This window comes from Sceloporus undulatus, chromosome 2, assembly GCF_019175285.1.
Source record: "Sceloporus undulatus isolate JIND9_A2432 ecotype Alabama chromosome 2, SceUnd_v1.1, whole genome shotgun sequence".
Lineage (NCBI taxonomy): Eukaryota > Metazoa > Chordata > Lepidosauria > Squamata > Phrynosomatidae > Sceloporus > Sceloporus undulatus.
This window is the reverse complement of record NC_056523.1, coordinates 104,210,541-104,236,569: the sequence shown is the minus strand read 5'-3', so window position 1 is coordinate 104,236,569 and position 26,029 is coordinate 104,210,541. Positions and strand designations below refer to the sequence as shown.

General features: G+C 40.2%; 1 protein-coding gene across 8 annotated transcripts in view; it reads right to left on the bottom strand.

The window, feature by feature from the left end:
* Window positions 1–26,029, bottom strand: part of ARHGAP26 (Rho GTPase activating protein 26) — a 402,649-nt gene that overhangs the window by 154,349 nt on the left and 222,271 nt on the right. For all 8 annotated transcript variants that reach the window (XM_042450195.1, XM_042450199.1, XM_042450198.1 and 5 more), the window contains 2 exons: window positions 16,223–16,288; window positions 13,924–13,998 (listed from right to left, as the gene is read on the bottom strand). In XM_042450195.1, coding sequence (XP_042306129.1) covers window positions 13,924–13,998; window positions 16,223–16,288 — 141 coding nt within the window. The remainder of the gene's footprint in view (window positions 1–13,923; window positions 13,999–16,222; window positions 16,289–26,029) is intronic.

The following is a 26,029-nucleotide window of genomic DNA, read 5'->3' as shown; positions in this document are numbered from 1 at the left end:
GATTCTTCATTTATACAGGCAGATTATCCTCGGCATCATTACTTTTAAACTCTGTTCTTTCCTTGGCCCTCCCAACCATCCATGTGAACAACACCTGGTGAAGAGGTATCACTGAAAAGGGTCCACTTTGAGACAGACTCACTAGAAAACATGGAGGTGTTGTCATCCTTCCCTGAAACACGTCTTGCAGTCTTGGTCATTTTGCCTTTGCTTGTGTTAGCTTTTCAAATATACAAAACAGCTATATAAAATTATAGACTGAGAAAGTATCTAACAGCTTGACAGCACAGCTATTTATGGCATTGTGTTTAAACCCATCCTTTTTAATAGGATTTATTTCCCATCATAATCCAGCAATCCTTCTAAGCAATCTGCTTGCAGCCAGTAGCCACACCTTAAAATATATCTTCCCAACAAAGTAAGTAGTGGCTATTCTTATTCTCAAGACTTCTGAAAACAAATTAGAAGTCACTGGGCAAATGAAGTCTAACATAAAGTTTCCTTACCCATGCTGTCTTATTTGGCTAGGAGCCATAATCTCCACACTGATCGAAGTGGTATACAAAACTGTAGTGATTCCCATCATGTGCTACCTAATCCTTTTAACTGGATATGCCAGGAAAGCGACCCTGGGATCTTCTGCATTCAATTACAGAGCAATGCATCTTCCTCTGCTTTAAACCTTGCAGAGCACACTGAAGCCTTCTCCTCTTTTTTCCCATATACTTTCTTGGTCCCACTACAAAAAGGAGTTAAATCATAAATGAGTGTTGGGTTCCATGTTCACGTGTGAGCTAGTGACACTTATGCTTCATGAGATCCTACAGATGTTGGACTGCATGTCTCAACAGTTATTGCTCCTAGGAAACCTTCTCTTACCGTCAAATTGTGCACAGCTTCTTTCCTATCTTATTTGCTGATCAGAACTTAATTCTTTCTTACATACTTTTCCTTGCCAATAACTTCTCTTTTGGATTCAATGACTTACTTCTGTTTTCTATTAATCAGATTTTTAAAAAACCTACTATCTCTTGCCTGTTTGAGACTGAAAGTCCAGGAGAAGAGAGTTTTTATATTAAAATGTCTTCTGCAAAGTATCTCTTGTGAGTGTTTGCTATGTATATTAAACTGTTAGGAATCAAAAGTGGACAACATGAGAAACAGATATTCCTAAACAGCTGTTATACAATTTCAGTATAAGGGGGAAATGCATACTTGCATTTGTGAAGCGTGGCAAGCATGTTTTGTTTTTTCTGCAAACACACAGGCTAGAAAGCCAGTGAGTTTAGTCGGCCAGGGCCTAGGAAAGACTGAGCCAGCATATTGTTCATGTGATGCTCTCAATTTTTACCAGATGCTAGAGTCAATCAACAAAATCCCTACTGCCAGCATGCCCTCCAGCTCAGCTCCTAGGGAGCATCTGACAGGATGCAATTGGATAGAAAACACTGGCTTGGATCTCTACATGGACCTGGATCTACTTCTTATTTATTTTATTTCACTTCCAAGTATTTCCATTCCACCTTTCCAAAACCTACCATAAGGTGTTAAAATACATAAAATTGAAAGCTGAACTATAACCACAGGGAAAACAAATAACAAAAATCATAAAACCATTTAGAGGTCAATGTTAAAATATGTGTTGTGAGGCACTTTTTGAACACAGAGTTCATTTCATAGCTTGCCTCAGAAATTCTAGAGACAGTACATTCTAGAGTTGGGAAGTGACATAGGAGACAACTCTTTTCCATGTAACTGACAAGTAAAAAAGTTTAAAAGGAGATAGGGAGTCAGACCCTAGGCTGTTTACAGTCTTAAAGGGTTAAAGCTAACACCTTGAATTGAGCCTGGAAAATAACTGGCATCCAGGCAGACCTTTCGGTATTGGGAACCATGTGACCATGATACTGAGTACTAGTTGGCAGCCTAGCTGCTACATTTTGTACCAACTGAAGTTTCTGGATGTTCTTGAAGGGTAGCCCCACACAGAGCATGTTGCAACTGACTAAGCGTGATGTAACCAAAACATCTGCAGAAAGTCTAGAAGCCAAATTTCAGGAGCCTTTTGGTTTTATTTATGCTGAAGAGCAACTTGCACCTTAAAATGTGATTATTTGGGTTCTTTACAAGTGCAAGGACACATACAGTGACAGTCTGGAAAAATTACTAAATATTGTTAAACTTCACATGCTTGTTTTACAGATTTAGCTAGAAGCCTACAGTCAAATACTTGGCTTGTTGGTTAAACCAATATGTGAAATTCCCATTCTCATTCCAAACACACACATACAAACACAACATTTAGCTCATTATTGCTCCTTTAGAATTACCAAGTCACAATGCTACAATGACAGCTGAAGTCAAAACTGGCAGAATATGCCCTGTTAGGCTCCAGGCTTCAACCCGGGGAACTTTATGAAAATGTAACTCCTATCTGAGTGCCATTTATCAATCTCTGATCCTGCCACAACTATTCACACTCTTGGATTACTACAGCGAGCCTAAAAATTATATTACGCGAAATATCTTTAATTTCTTTCCCATACATTTTCAAGAAAGTTCTTATGGGCCAGTTTAGCAGGCAGCAGATAGAAAAGACCAGCATATAATACGTAGGCTATGTGAAACTCACAGAAACAAAGAATCATAGAGAGACCCGAAGGTCTATTCAGCCCAACCCCCTGCCATGCAGAAATATACAATCAAAGCATTCCTGACAGTTGGCCATGTGGCCCACATGACTAAGAACAGGACAATTATAACAACAGTGTCTATTTTTATCTTTGAAACATTAGCAGATATGTCCCTATGAGAAGCTTCCACAGCCCTCACCAGTTCCCTTTCTCCCTACATTTCCTTCCTGCTCTTACTCTCTTCTTAAAGCTCCCATTCTCCACCTACAAGTCTTCTGGGCTCCGTTTTTCTGTCTCTGCTGCCTATCATGCACCCTTTCATCAACTTTTAATGATTTGGTCACTAGACTGGTCCACTCTCAACACACTGCTTATCTAGTGCCCAGAAAGAAACAATCTGCCCTTTAATTTTGAAACATTTCACAGACATTGCTGGGCTCACTGGAAACAGAAGAGAGGCTCCAACATACTCAAAACCTATTTTTTAAGAAAGGGCTGTGTAGGGGAGAAACCTACTGGGAAAACAATTAAAGAGGATCAATTTGTTGCCTTTGCATGTCTTTTCTCTCTCTACACCTATCTACATGCCCACACACCATTCCCTCCATATGCCTCTGGAAACAGAGACAGGTGGAGACAGCAGGGGTGTTTTAAAAACTTTAAACAGAAGCCAGGCACACTGCACAGCAAAGCTCCAGGACTTCTCCCTCTCTTAATTTCCACAAGGACTAGACTCATGTGTGTACAGAGGCCATGGAGCACACCCAATCTTTGTTTAAAGTGTAACAACATGCACACCAATGTAAATCTTGTTTCTTTCATTCTGATAAACGAGAGCAAAATATTTCAAAAGTTTTGTCATCACTGAATGGGATTACAAGAGTTATTGCAATTTTCTGATGACTTGGGTACTTTTTTAGTCTTGCAAAAATTGTGGGGATTCCCCACCCACCCCCATGGAATATATTGTTTAACTTTGTTTAACAGCCTACATTTTACACAAAACACTGTTGTGTGTGTAAAAATAAAATAAACAACATGTGTAATTAACTATAATCCGCTCTGGCTGAAGAGCGGGGTATAAATACAGTAAGCAAGCAAGCAAGCAAGAAAGCAACATCCTAATGAAAATGAGGAAAAGATGCAGAGAGAAAGCATCCATGTTTACTCTCCCTGAAGAGCTAACATCCTGTAATTGGTTGTTTAATTTTTTGACAAATGGACAAACTTTGTGAACATTTCTTATGCATGTACCCAAATGTTCTACTGATGCTATATGAGGCATGGGTCCTTGGACTATCTCTGTTTTCTAGCCACTCTGTATGAGGTCTTGCTCCAGGATAAAGTTAGAATTTTCTCCTCTCTCATTGAAGCTGCATGTTGGATTGCTTCAACTCTTGATTAACATTCCATGCCACCACACCAGTGCAGACACTGAATGCCAGAGGCTTCCTTGCCATAATCACAACATAATATATATGGCACAATGTCCATGTGACATATAGATGCTGCTTAAGTTCTCTGGACTCAGACAGGATGACATACTGTGGATGGTCAGTAGTTCTCACTTCAGAGAAGATGTCATTCTCCTCTGAAAGTATAATCCATTTGAAGAAGACTTCCTGCCTTACCTTCCTGCCTTTGAAAAACCTCAGTTTTTGACAGCTACTGCTAAAGGGTCAAAATCCATTTTGAGGGCTGGGTTTTTGCCTCTCCAGCAAGAGTCATCTAGGATGCAGTCTGAGGAAGCAATCCTTGCATAAAAATATTATCACTCATTTTGTTTAGGGGCTCCTTTTCAAGGCCGCACCCACAAAACTATTGTTGGGAGCTAGAGGCCATTTTCCAAGTTTCAGATTGGCTTACTGAATTAGACTCACTGTCAAGCAGTTATTGGATTCTCCACCAAGTTTCCAAAACAGAAAGCCATGTCTCCTGTGTGGCAATGCCAAAAGGCAATCAACAGGCAACCTTCCCCACCCATTTTATTTTTAAGCTTTTATAAAGACTAAGTATAAACATTCCAGAACATGCCACCAGGAAAGAACAGACCAGAGGAGGCTCCATTAAATCAGTTTGGGGCAAAAAAAACCACTGCAGAATGAATCCCTTGACCAAACTGGAGACTGAGCCAACAGCCTTTTAAACAAACATGCAAATTTTTTTCCTGATGTTCCTTTACTTGCTCTGCTGTGGTAAATGGCCATCTTCCAGAGCTTTCCTCCAGGCAGAAGAGGAATAGAAATGTCACTTCGTCTAGCTGGCAAACCGAATCAAAGGGAATACATACTTTACAGATGTATGTCTAACTACAGCATGGTACAGCTTGGGTTTCCCTCTGAGCCCAACATACATAAAGATTAAGCCAGTCAGAAGCAATGAATGATGAAGAGCATCTAGTAAAGTTCCTCCAGACTTCTTTTACATCAATTTCCATGGCAGACATTTAAAATACATTATTGGGTCTTTCCTCCCATGCTGGTGTGCATATATGAAAGGCAGAAAAGAAAAACTTACAGAAACAGATTCATGCACAGAAAACCCACAGGTGGTTTGTGGCATGTACTTTCTGTGGGGGAAAAACACAATATTTTTGTTCAGAAATCAGTGTATTTCATCCAAAATACATGTTTTCTGACTCCAATGATCTTTCCGTGCAGGAAAACCATGGGTAGTTTTACATGAAATTTGTCCCAAAGTATAAACAAAGCTCAAAATTTGTGCAGAAATCCCTGCATTTTTGTAAATCAAGGAGAAAATGGCAGAAATTATTCATTCTTGTATGCAGAAACAAAATAAGAAAAAAATTACATCCTCGTTCCTTGCCAGTGAAAGGCATAGAATTGAGAGACATAGGCATGTTATTCTGGAACATAGCTGTATACAAAGGGATCTTGTAGCACCATTGAGACTAAATGAGGGAAAGAAGTTGTAGCATAAGCTTTTATAGACAAGGGTCCAAAACACACTGCAGAAAGAATCCAGTTTAAGACTGCTTTCAGTGCCCTGGCTCAATGCTGGGGAATTCAGGGAACTGTAGTTTTGTGAAATATTAAGCTTTCACTGTCAGATAGCATTGGTGCCACAATAAACTACAATTCCCAGGATTTCCTAGCACTGAGCCAGGACAGTTAAAGTGGTCTCAAACTGGATTATTTCTGTAGAGTGTTTTGGACCTTGGTCTACTTCCTCAGATGCATGGAGTGAACTCATGCTGAGGAAGGACCTTTATAATCAGACTGTATGAAAAGCCACAGAAATACAAAACTTGTGGGTATGGTGATGATGGGATAAGTTCAGTTTTAACTATAGTTGTTAAGGGACAAAGGTAGGAGGAAAGATGTTGCCCAAGGCCAGGCTGGGTGGATGACCAGAGTTTTGGAATGTGGTGTGTGCAGGCTGGGGACCAGAAAGGAGATATGATGACTGGCTAAGAGTAGCCTATTGACACTGAGGTGTTAAGCAATGTTACAGTATGTGTAGCACACCAGGAAGTCATTGTTTCTGTTCACTGTTGATGGGTTAGAGTTTGTGGACATGCTCCAATTCAGTTGTTTCTCTTTCCAGTCTTCTTTCGTAGGTTTTTATTTGTGGGGGGAGGGTCGAGAAATGCTGTTAAAAGCACATCATCACCATCATATTCCCTCTACATTCAACAACCTTAGCTTTGTGAGGATGGGCTTAACATTCTGGTGTGTCTGTTCCTTTTCTGAGATACTGGTTGCTAGCTGTTGGGGATTTTAAAAACTGATTCGCTGTATTGCTTGGAGAACTCACTGGTTCCAACCCCTTGGGATCTCCCTCTCCAGCCTCAATATGCACTAGCCCCTACTTTTCAAATTTGTTTTTTTTTGTATTTGTATTTGTTTGTTTGTTTTTTTAAAAAAATTTAATCAAACTGTTTAAGCAACTAAATATTACACTCTTATTAGTAAAGCAACTTGGCTCTTCTGACGACTTTGCTCCAGTCATTTCAAGATGGGCAGCAATTCTTTATACAGGTAGCAGACTCCTGCTACATATAGTGCACCCTTCTTTTATGCGGGGATCCGTTCTGGACCCCATGTAAAAGAAATAGTGCATATGCTTGAGCCCCATTACAAATAATAGGGCTTGTGCTCTCGGTGGCACGGTAGTGCGGTGGCGCGCGCACCATTGTTTCTTCCAGTGCACAGCGCTGCTTCTTCTGGTGCTGCTTTCAGCATATAGTGCGCCCACGTATGAAGCAGGTGCACTGTGACTATAAAAATACATAATCATAAATCTACATAATCATACTGATAGATTTACTGCATTTCAATCAGAACGGATTTGAAGACAAGATAATTGAAAGAGTCATTTCTAAAATTAGACTGAAAGTTATTTCAGCAAATACAGTAGGACCTTGTTATCACTGGGGTTTGGTTCCAGGATCCCCCGTGGGTAACAAAATCTGTGGATGCTCAAGTCCCATCAAATATAATGGCAGAGCAAAATGGCGTCCCTTTTATAAAATGGAAAATCAAGGTTTGCTATTTGGAATTTATACCTTTTTAAAAATATTTTCAAACAGTGAATGCTTGAATCCATGGATAAAAAATCCGTTGATAAGGAGGGCTGATTGTAATCATTCTTTCGAGAACTACAAGGTATACAGATTTTCTGTGCATCAACTTGTCCAATCATTTTGTGAATGACTAACAAAGTGGGAATCTGGCAGCATTTCCTAGTAATAATGCTGAAATGATACAAGAGTCTGTCAGTAATGATGGCTAAAATATTATTACAACTTTCAATTAACAATATCAATATGAATGTAAACCATACCAAAAAGTTATATATCGATTCATAAACACACCAACTGCCAAGTAAACATAAAAGATACATGTTAAGCATGTAACAGACAAGAAATGGTTTAATATTGATGAATTTGGAATTTCAAGAAAAGTCTTGAAAAAAATTATGGCTGACATATTAACTAGTCATGAAAGTTAGCTAATTCTGCTACCTGAAATTCAAGTGAATTCCAGTCCAACAGCTTATTTTTTACAGTAGTCTGAATTACACTCATCTAAGAATTATTAAATATAAGAATTAGCAGGGATGCAGGAAATACTTATGAAAAAAGGACCAAAAGAGATACTGTAAATGTTCTTCACATGTAACTGATAGAGAATGAGTTATACTATACAGTGCTACATATATCAAGCAAAAATGCCTGACATTCTTTCCTTTGGTTGTTGTTGACTTCTAGTAATTTCTGACTTATGGTGACCCTAAGGTGAACCTATAATTTTTGGCAAGATTTGTTCAGAGGTGGTTTGCCACTGCCATCCTTTGAGGCTGAGAGAGTGTGACTTGCTTAAGGTCCCCCAGTGGGTTTCATGGCTGAGCAGGGAATTGAACCCTGCAGTCCAACACTCAAACCACTATGCCATGCTGGCTCTAGACATCTCCCTGTTTTATCATCAAAAGTGAAACTGGCAAGCTCAAGATATACACTGAGGAACTTCTGAGCTGCAGAAACAGGGCTGTAAACTTTTCTCCATCTTGCCTGTCTCCTTGTTCATAGTTTTGTCCTTCTTTTCTATTCTTGCATACTGTCTTGCTCCTCCTATCTCCCAGAGAGGCAAAAGATAATAATTACACAAACAAGCAAACAAACACTACACAAACATATTCTAAGAGCTACTCATTATGTTTGTCAGAAGTTAACCATGCAACCTAATCTTGTGGTTGCTCAGCACATCAGTGGTTTATATTCTCTGATTTGGGAATTTGTTTAACTGTGATGATTGTTTAGAAGATTGTTTAAACCTTATCATACAAGACAATAAAATATCTCTTGTGTTGTTCAAACATCAGACATAGTTTGCCTCTCTGTCAGGGTAAAACTGCTATGTACATCAATGAATTGCTGCTGTGTACAAATACACATTGTATTTAATACAGACTGTCTGAATTTCCTACTGTAATTAATTACATGCTGGAAGTACCATGTTATACAATACATGCCTGCTTCTAAGCAAACTCCAGTGAATTCAGTACAGCCTGATCCCACCATGTATACACAAGACTACATCTTAGGAATACCAGGCAAAAATTCAGGAGAGGCTTTCCTTAAAATGTCTGTGTTCTGCTATGTGACATGTTGATAGTCTTCATTCCAGTAAAACGTAACTGAAAGAACAAGTTCTTGCTATTAGAATGAATGAGATTATGAATCACTCTACGCCATCACTTCAACAAACAACTGATGAAGAGGTGTTTGGAAAGGGATATTCCAACAACCAATCTTTCACTATCCAGAATTCTAGTGTCTGCAAGTCAAAACCAGCTTTTGTGAAAGTACACTATTTGCTTTAACAAACAACCTTTATATTAGTTTTTTGTGGGGCTTTGGGCTATGAGGCCATATTCTAGAAGAGTTTATTCCTGATGTTTCACCAGCAGCTATGTCTAGCATCTTCAGAGAAGGCTGGCATGGAAGAGACTGGGGTATATATACTGTTGGTTGAGAGGAAGTGATTTCCATGTTAATCTGTGTATTGTTCTGTTGTTGAATGGCAAGGTCTGAGGGTGGGAGGATATGCAAAGAAGATTTGTGTCTGTATAATTAGAGATCCATTGTTTGCTGGGAAAACCTCTGACCCTAGATGGTTTTCATTTGCATTTGTTGGGTCTTCATTTTGGTGTTTTTCAGGACTGGTAGCCAAACTTAGGCGCGCTACAGACCGCCGAGAAGTGGCGGTCTGCTGCCACCGCCAGTTGCAGCGTCTGTGAACCGCAGCAGCCAAATGGCGCGGTTCCCGGACGCTGCCAAGAGCTCCTTCTTGCGACCTGGAAGAGACGCCGTGAGGTGCTAGTCACGCACTCGCAGCATCACTTCTGCCACGCGACATGTGGACGCAGAGCGTCCGTTACGTCAAAATGGTGGTGGCCATGTGGAATGGCCGCCGCCATTTGTTACGGACTCTGTCCATAACAGGGTAAGGGGAGTCTAGAAGAGACGCCCCTTTTTCAAACTGGGACGTCCTGAGGACGTCCGAAATGGCGGTCTGTAAACCGCCTGAGTTTACTTTCAGGATTTCTTCTTTCTGTTGAACTTGTCTAGGTGTTTGTGGATTTCAATGGCTTCCCTGAGCATGCTTGACCTGATAGTTGTTGGCATAGTCCACAATTTCAGTGTTTTCATTTTATGCCCAATATGATTTATTATGTCTTCTATTACTGCTGATTTTTGTGGCTGACCGACAGTGCATTTGGGGGTCCCTAAGTAGACTTGTCTGCAGATGCATGGTATGCGATAAGCTCCTGCGGCTGTGAGAGGCGCAAAAAGGATCTGTGAACCCCACTTCCTGGAAGATGAATTGAAGCAGCTGGACTGGTCTCTACAGGCTAATGTTTACCCCAGCTCAGACATCAGAAGGGCTGCCAGACTCAGAAAAACCCATAGGGGCAATAATAATAATAATACTGTAATAATAATAATAATAATAATAATAATAATAATAATAATAATAATAGGATTTATTTATATGCTGCCCAATCACTGGGAATCCGGGCGGCTTACAACAGAGGGGATAATAGACAGTTCCCTGCCCTCAGGCTTACAATCTAAAAAGACATGCCACAAAAGGAGAAGGGAATGGTGAGAGGGGGAGGGGATCAGGTCCAGCATTCTTCTCTCCCTCTGAGGCCTGGACCAAGGCAGATGGACCAGAGGGAGGGCTCTTCTTCTTCAGGCTAGCCCTGATGGAGCTGGGCCTGCCTGGTCAACTCCCTCATAGGCTGGAAGATGACAGTTAGGGAGGGAGGAGTCTCTTCTTCCAGGCTAGCCCTGATGGAGTTGGGCCTGCCTGGTCAACTCCCTTGCAGGCCGGAGGACAAACCACCACCCAAATGAAAGGTATTTTTATCATACATCAAAGGGGTCACAGATAGAATAGGGAAACAGGTGAGGAAGTACAACCTCCAAATGGTTTACAAACCAACCAAGAAAATCCAGCAAATGCTTCACTCAGCAAAGGACAGGAGAGACCTTCTCAAGGCTGCAGGAGTTTACCGTGTATCGTGCAACTGCATACAGGTTTGCAAAGGGAATGCAGTGGCAAAACACAAATCAAAGAACAAGCCTTTAGAGCCTACAGCACATGGTACTTGTTCATGGTCTCACATCCAAGTACTAACCAGGGCTGACCCTGCTTAGCTTCTAAGGTCAGACAGGATCTTTAGGGTAGTTAAGTTTACTGTGGCCATCAGGGCTTCTCATTAATTACTGAGATCCCCCTGTGCACTTTCCACCAAGCATGTGTGAAGAGAAGGAGAAGGAAGTTGTATTCTGTTAGTCTGTGGTTCAGTGTTTAATATCACTAGTCAACCCCTCCCTCCTCTTTTGACAGATCTGTCTTCAGCAAAGCGGAAGTTTGCAGACTCTTTGAATGATTTTAAATATCAATGTATAGGTGATGTTGAAACAAATGATGAAATATGTATAGGTAAGTACAGTACGCCCCTTGTTTACACGGGGGACCTGTTCCAGACTCCCCTCACGTAAAATAAAAAATGCCTATGCTCGAGCCCCATTTAAATGAATGGGGCTCATGTACACGGTGGTGTGGTGGCACAATCACGCCATGGGCACACGCCCTGTCCATCTCTATGGGATGTGCCACCCCTCCCTCCCTGTATAACGCAGGCGCAGTGTATATGTAAACTAGTAAAATGTGGGCTAGACAGTGTGACTGTTAGGTGGATTTGTTATTGCTTGATTGACCAAACCCAAAGGCTGCTCAATAAATGGCTCATCCTCATCCTGGAGAGAAGTGACTAGAAGGGTGCCACAGGGTTCTGTCCTGGCCGAGTGCTATTCAACATCTTTATCAATGACTTGGATGATGATTCAAGAGGGCATACTTATTAGATATGCAGATGAAATTAAATTGGGGAAGGGGAGTAACTAATACCCCAGAGGGCAGGGTCAGAATTCAAAATGACCTTAACAGATTAGGGAGCTGAGTCATAACTAACAAAATGAATCTCCACAGGGAGAAATGTAGGATACTACACTGGGGCAGTAAAAATTAAATGAGCAGATATAGGGTGTGTGACACCTAGCCTGACAGCAATATATGCACGTATGATTTAGGAGTCTTGGTGGACTACAGGCTAAACATCTCAGCAATGTGATGCAGCAGCCAAGATAGCCAATGCAATTCTAGGCTGCATCACTGTCTAAATCGAGGGAAGTACATAATAGTGCCACTCTATCCTGCTTTGGTCAGGCCTCACCTGCAATACTGTGTCCAGTTTGATAAAATAGAATTCAAGAAGGATGCGGAGAAGCTAAAGCATGTCCAGAGGAGGGTGGCCAAAATGGTGAAAGGTCTGGAAACCATGCCCTATGAGGAGTGTCGTAGAGAGTTTGGTATGTTCAGCCCGGGTAAGAGATGGTTAAGGGGTCACATAATAGCCTTATTTAAATATTTGAAGGGATGCCATATTGAGGATGGAGAAAGCTTGTTTTCTGCTGCTTCAGAGATTAGGTCAAGAAGCAATGGATTCAGACTACAGGAAAAGAGATTCCACCTCAACATTAGGAAGACCCTCCTCATGGTAAGAGTTGTTCAACAGTGGAACACACTGCCTCAGCAAGTGGTGGAGTCTTCTTTGGAGGTTTTTAAAGCGAGGCTGGATGGCCATCTGTTGGGAGTGCTTTGACTGTGTCTTTCTGCAGGGCAGGGGGTTGGACCGGATAACCCTTGTGGTCTCTTTCAATTTTATGATTCTCATACTCAAAAAAATTCTTCAAGGTCAAACCACCGCAGCCACAGAGGATGCTTGTTTAATAGAGAAATGCTGCTCCACAAACTCTGATGGCACTGTCACTTTAAAGAAAATGTATTCTCCTGAAACTTGGGAATACAGTGCGCCCTTGGCTTATGCGAGGGGTACATTCTGCGTAAGCCAAATATTGTGCATGCTCAAGTCCCAATGGCACACTGTACTGCCATTTAAATAAAACCTTAACCTGCCACTCTAATTCCACTTCTCTGTAAACACAGGTCTGCAATTGTAAACAAAAAAAAATCCCAAAACATAGCATCCATCCACATGTTTTGATTCGAGGAGTAGAAAAAAATTGAAAGTGCCAGAATTACAACCATGAATGACATGAGTCACACTAAAATGGAGAGGAGAAATAAAGGCTCTCAGTTCTGAAGCTGTATGTATGCTAATTGATACAGAGCAATCCCATGTTGCAATAGAAAAGAAATGCAGGCATCCTGTTTAATTAATAAACTCTTTAGAGAATGAAGTAGTCATTTTTCAGAATAAATAATGATTACACAACTAGAATGGGCCCTTGGTATCTGCTGGGATTTGGTTCCAGGACTCCCGGTGGATACCAAAATCTGTGGATGTTCAAGTCCCATTAAATACAATGGATGGTAAAACAATGTCTCTTATGTTCTTTTAAAAATATATATATTTTCAAGCCGTGGATGACTGAATCTGTGGATAAAGAATCCATGGATAAGGAGGACCGACTGTACTCTGAAATACAATACTGAACCTAGGAAACCATCGTACAATAATTTAGACCACTGGCCCATCTAGCCCCATGTTATCTACCCTGATACTTACATCTTCAACATGCATGCACTCACAAACATACAGAGAAAGTACAAGAAAAGAACTGGAAAGTGCCATGGAAAAATTAAATTGAAAATCTCAGAAGAATGGCAAAAGCCTGAGAACATCCATGTTGGTCATGCAGTAACAAACTGTAAAATGGACCATAAAGTTTTATTTTGGAAGTCAGACACATTTATGAAACATAAATCAAGCAGAAAATACAGATATCAGTTTAACTGTTAAAATGTTCTTCTGTTTTAAGTAAGTGGTTTTCTATGACTGAGCACTCCAGTGCATGAAGATTACAAAGAATGGCCTCATGCTACAAGTGATTTCCCCCATCTCTGTCCAAGAATTAAATTCTTATCAGTAGGTTTTCATTCACTCTCAAATACAGGTATAGTGCACCCGCATCATACACGGGCACATTGTACGCTGCTTTCAGCATCGTCTGAAAGGAGTGACGGAAGAAGCAGCACTGTGCGCCGGAAGGAGTAATAGCGCACATGCCCGTGTTGTGCGTGCACTGCTGTGCTGCCACGAGCATGAGCCTCATTACTTCTAATGGGGCTCAAGCATACGCAGAATTTCTTTTACATGAGAGGGTCCAGAACTGTATTAGCACAATGGGCACTATCAAATAAAAGCAACATTGCCTTCAAAATATACTTACCCATTAAGATACTCAATAGCCTTTGAACTCTGGAGTTGACACCAACTATTCTGTATAGTCCTTGTTCATTGATCCCTAGGGGGAGAAGCAATAATATTTAATTTGGGGAACTGTCTGAAAAGAAATATAATATTTCTCTTTAAAAAACAAAAACAAAAGGTGTTTCACAGAGCTACACTGAATCGCCCTCATAGGTCCATACATGCTATAAAAGTTGCAGATTAAGCAAAATCATTGATGGCCTTCTTTTCTATTTAGATACCCAGATTTGAAGATGTATGTTGCACGTTACTGTCCAGCACAGAAATACAAGAAAAGGTTATTCTTTCCTCACCTCAACCAATAACACTGCCACAGTTTGCTGTTTTGTTTTTGTTTGTTTTGTAATGGTGTGTATGTGTTGATGTTGTTTTAATTTGTTGGTTTTAATAATAATTGATTTAATAACTTTTTTAAGGGGGGAGGGAAGTAGATTTTGATATATATTGTATTGTATTTTATTATTGTTAGCCGCCCCGATTGACCTCAAAGGGGTGGGATATAAATTATTATTATTATTATTATTATTATTATTATTAACACAGTCTTAAACAAGGGATCAAACAGATCAAATGTAAACTTTTGAAATAATGGTGAGTGTGATTATATGGTTTGATAATAAAAATAATGAATTTGCTGATCTTATTTAACATACAATTGGAAGAAAGGCCAGCACTGTTAAAACAACCTTTTCAAAATGACATCAATCTGTGTTATTATTTTAGAATTAAAGAGCCAGGGAGACTTGTACTAATACATTATCTGTACTACAACTTAACAACTGCTTTAGAAAGCCACAGATCAAGCCCAGAAGTCAATATGGGAAGAGATTTTGGGGGGGGGGGGGGGACAAAAACAAAACAAAAAAACAGTGCTGCATTTCACTAGACTGGTCTAGACTCTAGGAAGATGCAGTTAATCACAAAAATGCACATGTAACTAGGAGACTAAAACTTAATTCACTGATAGAGATGTCTTCCACTTTCTCTCAGATTGATTTCAAACCAGGCCTTGAGAACTGATGCGTCATTCTCAAAATCCCAAGAGAATTTTTTGGAAGCTAACATCTGCTATGTAAGTGCAACAGAAGCTGTGTGCATCTATTTGCCCACTTCTGTGTGGGATTAAAATGTAAGCACATGGACATTGCCCTTAAAGGTTGATGTCTGGCAACTTCCAAGACCTTTACATAATGAGTGTAACAGTCTGAAAGGGATTATGCACTGCTATAAATCTGACTGAAGTTACAACATACAGGTGGAAAGAATATGCAAAAATATTCCCACCAAATGATTGAAAAACATGTTTTGTGAGTATTGGAAGAGCTGATGAATAGAATCCTAGACTGATGAGAATCTTTGCAGTTATTCTATATAAAAAGACTTATTCTGTACAAACTTCACACATGGCATTTTTGCACAGAATATGGCGTTTTCTGAGCTGGAAACAGCATTTTCTGTACAGAAAGTAAATTCCCTTTTGACCAAGATGTCAGGTCATGTCTGACCATAGGGGGCAGTGCTCATCTCCATTGCTAAGCCAAAGAGCCAGTGTTGTCAAAGACTACTCTGTGAGACTCATTCCCACCAAATTGGTACCTATTTATCTACTTTCATTTGCATGATTTCAAGCTGCTAGGCTGGCAGTAGTTGGGACTAGTGATGGGAGCTCACTCCATAATATGGCACCTGGGTCTCAAAATGCCAACCTGCTGATCGTACAATCAACAGAAGAACTTCTCTGCCTGAGAATTCTAAATACTCCTCCTTAAAACTGCCAATCCCAGAATGCAACAGGAGGCAGCTAGAGGAGTCAAAGTGGAATAGTAGCACTTTAAGAGTATAGTGTGATAAACATCAGAAGAGTCAGCATCTTTACCGCTTGAGCCACCGCTGGCCAGCAAGATATATATTTCTTCCATGTAGAAATGTCTGTTACAGTACAGAAAAATGCTGTTTTCTGTGCAAAAATACCATAGGCAAAGTTTGTGCAGAATAAATCCTGAACTGCAAGCAGATTTTGAAAACTGCACAGTTTTCAAAGACTTTCTCACAATGGGAAGGAATATACTGAAATTATTCTTTGTTTCCTTTGAAAATTGGATTAGCAAAGGATGATGTTCAAGGCAGAGTTCATAAGAATACCTAAATCCCTGCTATTTTAGCCTTCCTCACAGGTCTTTATAAACCTTTTATGCTGCATCTAGAAATAGATCCAGAACTTCAGCAAAGGTCAAAGAACATCTGATATAATACCGTACCTCTTGTTTCAACAGCATGAATGCATTTCTTGACAATGCTGAAGCCCATATTATCCAACTGGGCAGCTAAAAAGAAAGAAAACAAGTAAAGACTATTCAGGTAATAAATAAGAAAAAAATGTATGGAACATTTGCAGGAAAGGGGATTATTTTTTTACAAAAGCACATAAGGAATGCCATTCTTATTTTATTTTATGTACAAAAGAAAAACACAATGATCCAGACACAGGCAATCCATTCTTCTGAATGAATTCTATTAATAATTTCACATTCAAAGCCATATCAAGCATAAGCTTCTCAGAATCAAAAGGGCTCTTTCCATTAGTGGGAGACTTTGGGGAAATGATGCTTGGGGTTGCAGAGAGGAGGAGGGATGGTTGCAAGTCTCCCTCCCCAAAAATCCGATAACAGAAGCAGTATCAGCAAAATTCTGCCAACAGACCTTCCTGCCAGAATAAAATTCTTGATCCAACACAGTGAAATGTAAATATTTATCAAGTGAAGTAAAGCCAATGTGATTACATCTTTATTCATTTCAAGACACCCAGCATTAGGCTCTCAGCTAAGCCATAAATCTCTTTAACTTCAAGAAACCTAGATTCACTTACCTAATAGTCTAACACTAATGTTGAAAAAAAAAAGGATAGGGTTTTTAAAATAATTCGGCCTGACAACTAATTCATATCTGAGGTTTAGAAAGAAAAGAGCAGTCAGAACTCTTAGAAGCTAATATACATCTTGCAAGAAAAGCTTTGCAGAGCCATGACAGTTAATAAGGAGTATAGCAAGAAGTGGGAAGAAAATATAAAAGCCTAGAAACTGGACTTTTCCATATAGCCACAAAAGAAGCAAAAACATGTAGAGTCACAACAGCACCCTCTTGGAAATGACTTCTTAAGAACAGCTGTGGTGTGATACCCCATCCAGAAACAATGAATGAAAAGGAGTGATTTAGGAGTGAAGCCATGGCATTGGGCACTGCTTTTCAGTCGCTGCTATTTGTTACTCTTCCATGCAAGAATTGTATAGCAGTGGATCCATAGCTCTTTTTATTCGTTTCCTTTGTAGATATCCATCATGCTTCATCATCATATTGAATTAAATATTTATTCCATGAAAATTAAGATGTCCTGAAGGCATGCAAATGAATTGTGGAATAAGAACTAAAACATTCTCACCAAAGAAATAATAAGACTCAATTAAGTACTCTGGCACACTTCTTCAAATTTAATTTAAATGAGTTAGTAATAAGAAGGCATGTTTAAGTACCAGATCCCTGAAGGAATAATTTAATACTTGCCAGCTCAAATCACAATGTTACCTACAATTAGCCATTAAGGAAAATAGCCTTCTTTATTTGAAAGAGAGGATTTAGCTAACAAAAGGAGGGGTGCCACCCAATTGTTGTCTTTTGCAAATAAAGGACATTTTTACAAGTGAACAAAAGATTCACTGCAGCAGCAGGTAAAACAAAATCTTAGCCTCAGAAGAACCAGAGAAAAGCAGACAGTGCAACCCCATATTGTAGCGCTAATTCTCACAAACCCTTTTGTGCTCTCCAGGATGAACATCCAAGTACAATATACAAAAGGGCCATATCAGTTGTTAACTGTGACAGCGGCTCACATCAGTCATTTCATCTTCCACTATGCATCCAAATAGTAAAGGTTTCATACGAATCAGCCCAGATACCATGCACTCAAACTGTATCCTTTGCTTGCCTATATACAGCATGATTTTAAAAAAGAATGGTGTATTACATAAAGTTCATCTATCTTCCCAATTTTTTAAATTATAAAACATAGTTTTATTTCTTTTAAAGATTTTCATTTAGAAGTTCAGTTATATTTTATTTTTCCATTGAAAGAAGATTTAATTATAAAAACAGCACACACACGCAAAATAACAATAAGAACAGCGACAACATAGTTAAGGTGGAAAAGCACAAGCTTAAATACAACAATCAGCTTCAACAGAACATAAAACTGGAAATACAGTACATCCCAGAACTGGAGTCTCCTAAAACTGAAAATAGTAATAGCAATAATAATGATGATGATAATAATAATAATAATAATAATAATAATAGTTTGCTTATATAGCATCATAAATTTGCATGGTGCTTTATAGGTACAACAACCGAAATCAGTGGATCCTGCCAAAGTTAAACAATCTAGAGATCACGTCCTGGCTTCTTAAGGCCATTTTTTATTTCTGTTTTAGCTAGACACTCAAAATGAGCCCAGAAAAGACCAACATAATTCTCACAAAACCCAGCAAACATCCTTTGAGATGGATAAAATATGTAAACACAGGAAGACATTGACTATGGCTGGTTCTACACACTAGACAGGCTTTTGCAGTAGATTTCCATATGTTGTGCAAATATCTGAGGCATTTATCTTGCCTGCAAAGTAGGATAACACTCCCAGAGCTCTCTTTGTCATTTTCAGTGCTGCTAAGAAAATCATACCTTTAAAATTATACCTTACCTAAAGAGAAGCTCAAGCTACAAGAATACTCTCTGCTTGTATGGTATGACTGTTTTAGCAATTGTGTTCCTTAATGGACATTGCGATTTTAATTTAATTTACATGTTGCCAATTTGAGCTTGCTAAGTTTATGGACAGTAATAAAGAATACTCTCTCAGTGGAAGTACGAATGCATTTCTTTGTTCATTTTGAAATGAGCTAATGCACAATTGGCTTCTAGGCAAAATCTAAATTGTTTCAGAAGTATACTAATACTGTAGACAGCTTTAAACTTGAATTAACAGCCTCACCTCCATCTGAAACTCTGAGATATACTTTTCAGGAGTTACTTTCTTACACTGTATTGCTGACAGTCTGTACAGCAGGGACGGGAAACGTATGTCTGTTCAAATGTTTTTTAGGCTTCCAACTTCTAATCAGTACCAGCAAACATGGTCAAGGTTGCCAGGTGTCCCTTATTATAAAGCATGTCCTCTATTTGAGGGATGGAACTCATTTCCTGAGCAAGATATCACAAAATCCCATATTTTGGGGTGTGAGCCCTTCATAAGGACAGAAATGCATGCATTATGCAGTTTATGAGTGTGGACAATATTTTAATTTTACAGAAAAATACATGGTTAAGGTTCAAAACACACTGCAGAAATAATCCAGTTTGAGACCACTTTAACTGCCCTGATTCAGTGCTAGGGAATCCTGGGAATTGCACTTTACTGTGGCACTAGAGCTCTCTGACAGAGCAGTTTAAATGTCTCACAAAATTACAGTTCCCACAATCCCCTAACATTGAGCCAGGGCAGTTAAAGCAAACTGGTTTATTTCTGCAGTGTGTTTTGGACCTAAATTAACTGAAATCAATAGTTTCATTAGGCCTTTCTGTAGAACACAAACTTGTTAACAGCTACTTCCTGATTGCCAACCCTGCATGTCATCAATTTTGAATGTCTCCTAATGCTATTTTGAAAATCTGACAACACTAAAGATGGCTAAGGAGCAGGGACCATGGGATTTAGAGTCCAACATCATTTAGAGAACCACATGTTCCTGATGCATAGCAATTCCTTTTATGCACACCAAATACTGTGGACCCTTGTTATACGCTGGGGTTTGGTTCCAAGATCCCCCGTGGATAACATAATCCGTGGATGCTCAAGTCCCATTAAAAACAATGACATAGCAAAATGGTGTCCCTTATAAAAAATGGAACATCAAGGTTTGATATTTGAAATTTATACCTTTTTTTTAACATTTTCAAACCGTGGATGCTTGAATCAGTGTATAAGAATGGCTGACTGTACACTCTTCCTGAACAAAGCAAAACCTAACAACAAAGGCAGATGGGGCAGAAACCGGATTTCATGGGAATTGCTTTAGGAGGAGATTTTTAAAATAATCATAAACTAGAATAATTCTAAACAAGCAAGGCATCAATGATCATTTTATTCCATGAAGAGATGAACTCTAAGAAGTGGAACAGTTTGCAGAAAATCAAGAAGGTGGCAAATGGAGGCTGACATCTTGGTAATGCAACTGAACAAATCTAATATTCACAGTATGTGACAAACAAGTGAGATCATAGCTTTTAGAAAGACTGCAAATTTAATATTCTGTGCCAAAATACCAGTGAACAAATCCCCTTTGAAGAGCACATAAATCAGTTTCCAAAAATATGTTTTAGGATTTCTTGTTTTCTGCTGGAACTCTTCCACCAAGATTCAGGAAATTCCTAAGGGTTTCTTCTGCCCACACAATGATCATACATGAAGAAAAATGCTGATCAATTGGTATTTCTTTTTTTTAAAAGTTTGCATAATCTGAAAAAATCTCACTAATTTGAGAATTTGCAATCCTGTGAGGCAGAATGTTCCCTGTTGAATTATGGGTTCTGTTATAGCCTCCTCCAGTAATCTGGACACGTGACTCACGTGACGTGAGGGATGTTCTAATCATTAGACTCATTGAAACACAGGGTGATGCAGTGGTTTGAGTGTTGGACTATGACTCTAGAGACCAGGGTTCAAATCCCCCCTCAGCTATGGAAGCACACTAAATGTCTTAGAACAAGTTACATACTCTCAGCCACAGAGAAGAGCAAAGGCAAGCCCCCTCTGAACAAATCTTGCCAAGAAAACACCATGATAGGTTCACCTTAGGATCACCATAAATTAGAATTGAAGGCACACAACAACAATAACAACAACAACAACCCAGGACAGAAGGTGGGAAGTAGCTTTTTTCCTCCTCTCTCCCCTTTATGTCAGAGCATGAAAATGTTGTTTCTTGAACAACAACTCCCACAGACTGTTAGCCAGCTTCTGTAGTTGCCAGACTGACTAGAGGATTCTGAGAATTGCAGTCCAAAAAGTAACATTTCCAAACTTTTTAAGGAAGTTAATAATGCCACACATCCAGTGTTGGATATAACAACACCATTTATTTTCACCAAAGGCTGAATATGCTTAATGAAAAACTCCACAGAACTGTCTCAGCAGCTGTAAGACCACCATCAAGTATTCAATAGAAGGATTGTACGAGTTGTGAGCAACACACTGAGAATTCACACTGAAAACTTATAAACCACAGAGGTATGGTTAAAATATGGGCATGTGTAGAAGTATCTTCCCTGGCACTGCAGGTAAGTACCCATCTGACTGCTGGCATCCCTCTATTTTTTACCATCTTCTTAGATCTACAGAACTTGAAAAAGAATTTGAAAAACCATTCTTTTTTTATAAAAAACAAAACAAAACAAGAAGCAAAACAAAACTCTGATGTACTGTATTGGCTTGCAACTGCAGAAAAAAATATTGTGACTCACATAGAGCACTGACTAAAAATACTGACAGTGCTACACAAGAATGTAAATCTTCACTTATTTCCTTCCCTCATACAAGAAAAACAAATAATTTTAGAAGCTTTCTCCCTGCTGGGTGAGATTACTAGAGTTTTTGCCATTTTTGGATGATAATCCATAATATGGGACTTTACTGACTATAAACTGACTATAAAAGTTATTTGCAAAAGGGTCCAAGATCACAAAAAATCTTTAAATGTTGACCTTTTTTCCAACACAGATATATAGAATGTGTGTGTGTGCATGTGCCTTCAAGTTGCCTGTCAATTTATGGTGGCCCCAGGGATTTCATAGGTGTTTCTAAGGCAAAGAATACTCAGTATTTGCCATTCCTTTGAAATATAGCCTAGAGAACTCGATATGCATTGGTGGTTCACCATCCAAGTAATAACCAGGGATGACTCTGCTTAACTTTTAAGATCAGACAGGATGTGGTGCCTTTAGGGTATTTAAGCTTTCCATCTCAGAAAAGCAGTCACAGAGTGGAAACAAAAGAAAGGAGAAGGAAAAATAAGAGAAAGTAACAACTAAAGTGAATTTAAATGAGGAAAAGGTTTTGTTTAAAGTAGTTTGAAAAGACTGGAGCTTTGGAGAGAAGAGATTAAGGCAAACTCATGGAGCAAGGGAAAGGAGATTGTTGCAAGGAGAGCCAGTACTTCTGAAGGTTTAGGAAGTAGTGACTCAAGTTACTGCTCCCACCCAGAAGAATTCTGCTCCCCAACAAAACTTTCCTTCACTCCTTGAATATCTAGCATTCCAGCAACTTAAAACTTCAGTAGGTCATAAAGGAACAGAGTTTAGGCATCCAGAGAAAATGGGCAAGCAAAGCTACCAGGGAGATGCAAACACATCAAATAGAAGAATTCTATATGTGAATCATTACCAGTGTCTCGTTCTCCACAATGCTAGAAATTTGGGGAATGAAGGAAAATTTCACTGTGGCAGAATTCTTATGGGGGGGGGGGGGATAGGGACAATGCCCTACTTTCATCTCCCCCATACTATATCCACATGGCAACCCAATGGATTCTCCATTTTCCATTTGCTGTGGGTTTGCTCTAGCCAGGGCAGAAGGTAGGGAGCAACTCCCCCCCCTCACATTTGTTAGCACAAGGGTGGTTTTTTTCAATTTCTTTTCCCTCCTACAAGTTCTGGTGGGAGGGGGAAAAAATCAAAGCCAGCTCTAGTATCGGTTGGCCTTGATCCGCTTGCCCACTGCCATTCCCTTCTTCTTTTGTGTCATGTCTTTTCAGATTGTAAACCTGAGGGCATGGAACTGTCAAATTAACAATCTGTAAGCCACTCTGAGAGCCTCTGTGGCTGAAGAGCTGGGGGGAAATAAAATAAAATAAATGAATGAATGAATAAAGCTCCCCCACCCTTTACTAGTACACTGCACTAAGAAAACCCACTTTTGCCACAGCAATAGGTTTCAAGACAGGTCCACATAGGAGGTCTTTCTTCTCTGCTCATGGAGAGAGAGGTGCACAGAATCTTTACATTTGATTTAGTACTAGCAAAGTAGTAATCACATGATTAGATATTATGTATATGAAGTTATGTTCGTTTTTGTGTTCCCTATTTGTCACCCAAATTTGTTTTGCAGAATTACCATATATACTTGGCTATAAGTCAACCTCATGTATCAGTCAAGGGCAGATTTTGGGGAAAGATTATGGGTACTGGTATGACCTGTGAATAATTTGAGGGTAAGTAGCTAAAGCATGAAGCAAAGGAAAACAATGACAAAGAACTTACAAAATTCCAGCAATTATGACTGTGCTCACACTAAAAGCTGGGTGGTTTTGGGCGGGGGGGGGGGGGGAGATGTCAGTGCTTCCAGGACATATTATGGCTCCTTCTTTTATAAGAGTTAAAGTACAGTTACTTATATTGACCTGTGGATAAACTGAGTCTGTTTTTGGGGTCAATTTTTTGACTAAAATTTCTAGAACTATACATGAGTATATGCAGTATTCCTTTTTATTTTGTAACTTAGATGAAAAAGAATGGGCAGATGTGATCTTGTTGTGTCCATGTGAATGCAGTTTTATACAATTATGAACAATGTGGGGCGGAGGGAGATGATGCAGAAATCTCCTCTGCTACATTGTAATTCACATTGTGAATATTAGAGCTCTTGGCATTTGTTTGGCCATAATGTTTAATACAGACAAAAAGGAAATACTTGTTCAGACAACACATTCATTTATGGATTTCAATGTAATAAAATATGACAATGGGACAGACAGAGTACATTCCTGAATAGGGTTGGACCCTCTAGTTGCTGTGGAACTCTAGGCCTAGCCAGCCTAATTAATGATTGGGAGTAGTAGCTCACAAATATCTGGAGGACCCATGTTCTATACTCCTTGTTCTAGAACACAGAACACTGGTTTATACCCAATGGTCTCTATGTATAAACACACATTTATTGCAACTTGTGGCATGTGCTTTCAATCATGTCTGGCTTCACCTTGAGAATCTGACTATGAAGTCCAAGATAGCCACAACTGGATTTCTGGAACTGGATATGCACAACTGATGTGCCATGTTCTTTTTTTTTTTTTAATTGGATATACGGGGGGGGGGAGGTCTCCCAATTTGTCTGTCCCAACAGCTGGAGCAAAAGAACAGGGATCAGAACAGAAACAGATGCGAATTCTGACCAAAGACAAGAGGCAGAATGTCTCTTAACTCTGTCTCAGTCACAGCTCTGCCTGAACTGTTAGCTCTTCCCAGCAATATTTCAGTGTGGAGGTGAAGTGATAAATCAGTTATGAATCCACATGAAATGTGAAGCTGGACCTTCACATAGCTTTAAAGCTTTACAGTGGGAATTAGGCCTGTCTTCTCATAGCATAGGGTACGGCATGCTATGGGCTTAAGGGGCCACCCCACACCATTTTGGGCTCTTCGAGGGTCACCATAAGCCACCATGTCCAACCTTTTGTCTGCCTTGCGCAACAGATGCTTGGGAGAAACAAGTAACTTGGATTACCATAGTTTTCAAGACATACGTGGGAGCATTCAGACGAATCCGGCTGGTGGCAGTTATAAACTGCAAGTAGATAGGTCCTCTGAATAATCCTGCAAAGAAAACTGTTTTCCTCTTATAACTTGGAAAACAAACTTGAAAATGTTCAGCTAATAATAGACCATGGGGAGAAAAGCTGCCTGGATAAGATTCCCAGAAAGCAATAATCCAATATCCTACATAACTCTTGAGGGAGAGAGAGGCAGGCTAGCTCCACCAGGCCTGCCTGGAAGAAGAAGAACCCTCCCTCCGGTCCATCTGCCTTGGTCCAGGCCTCAGAGGGAGAGAAGAATGCTGGACCTGATCCCCTCCCCCCCTCACCATTCCCTTCTCCTTTTGTGTCGTGTCTTTTAGATTGTAAGCCTGCGGGCAGGGAACTGTCTGGTTAAAAAATAATAAATGTAAGCTGCCCTGAGAGCCAGGCAGGGCGGGATATAAATACTGTACCTAAATAAATAAATAAATAAATAAAACTCCTTTCCCAATGAATATTATAAGCAGAATTATGAACAACAAAAACATGCAAAATCTGCACCACGTAAGTAAAACTGTGCAGTCCAGTCCAAAGAGTCTGGGATGCAATAAAGCACCAGATGTACAGCCTCATTCAAAAGGGAAGACAATTCCCATTAACAGCACCAGGTCAATTTTCAATTATTTTCCCATCCAGTCATTAAAATGAGAGGTAAAATCCCCAGGGTTCCAGGAACAGGGGAGTGGGCAAAAGTACATTTACCACCACTTCCACCTCTGTTCCCAGAATGCCCCATTTAGGGCCTATTGGCTCTTGACAGCACGAGTCTCCTATCAAGTTCCCCTGGACACAGGAAAGAAATCTGTGGTGGCCAAACTCCTCCTACCACTGGAAGAGGACAACAACCTCCCAATCCTAATCCCCTCCCAGGAAACTATATCTGCGGATTAGGATTGTTCTTCCTCACTTATTTTAACACACAATGTATGAAGCAGGCCAAAACAAAGAACAGTTGACATTAACTTTGATAGTCTACAACAGGGGTAGGCAACCTTTTTGAGCCGGGGGCCGGGTTGCTTTCCCTCAGGCGACTGGGGGGGCCGGGGGCGGAGCTTCCACCCTCGAGGGGCGGGGCCACGTGATGGGGCGGAGCTTCCACCCTCCAGGAGCCAGGCCTCCCCATCTTTGCCGGCCCCTGACGGGGCCCCAGGCCCTATCAGAGGCCGCAGAAAAGCCGGTGGGGGCCGCCAGCGCTGGAGGACTCCTCCTCTTTGCCGGCCCCTAACAGGGCCCCAGGCCCCGTCAGAGGCTGGCAAAAAAGCCGGTGGGAGCCGCCAGCACTGGAGGACTCCAGGGACGGCAGTGGGCCCCTAAGAGACCCCCTGCCGTCGCTGGAGTCCTCTTGGAGGACTCCAGGGATGGCAGAGGGCCCCTAAGAGACCCCCTGCC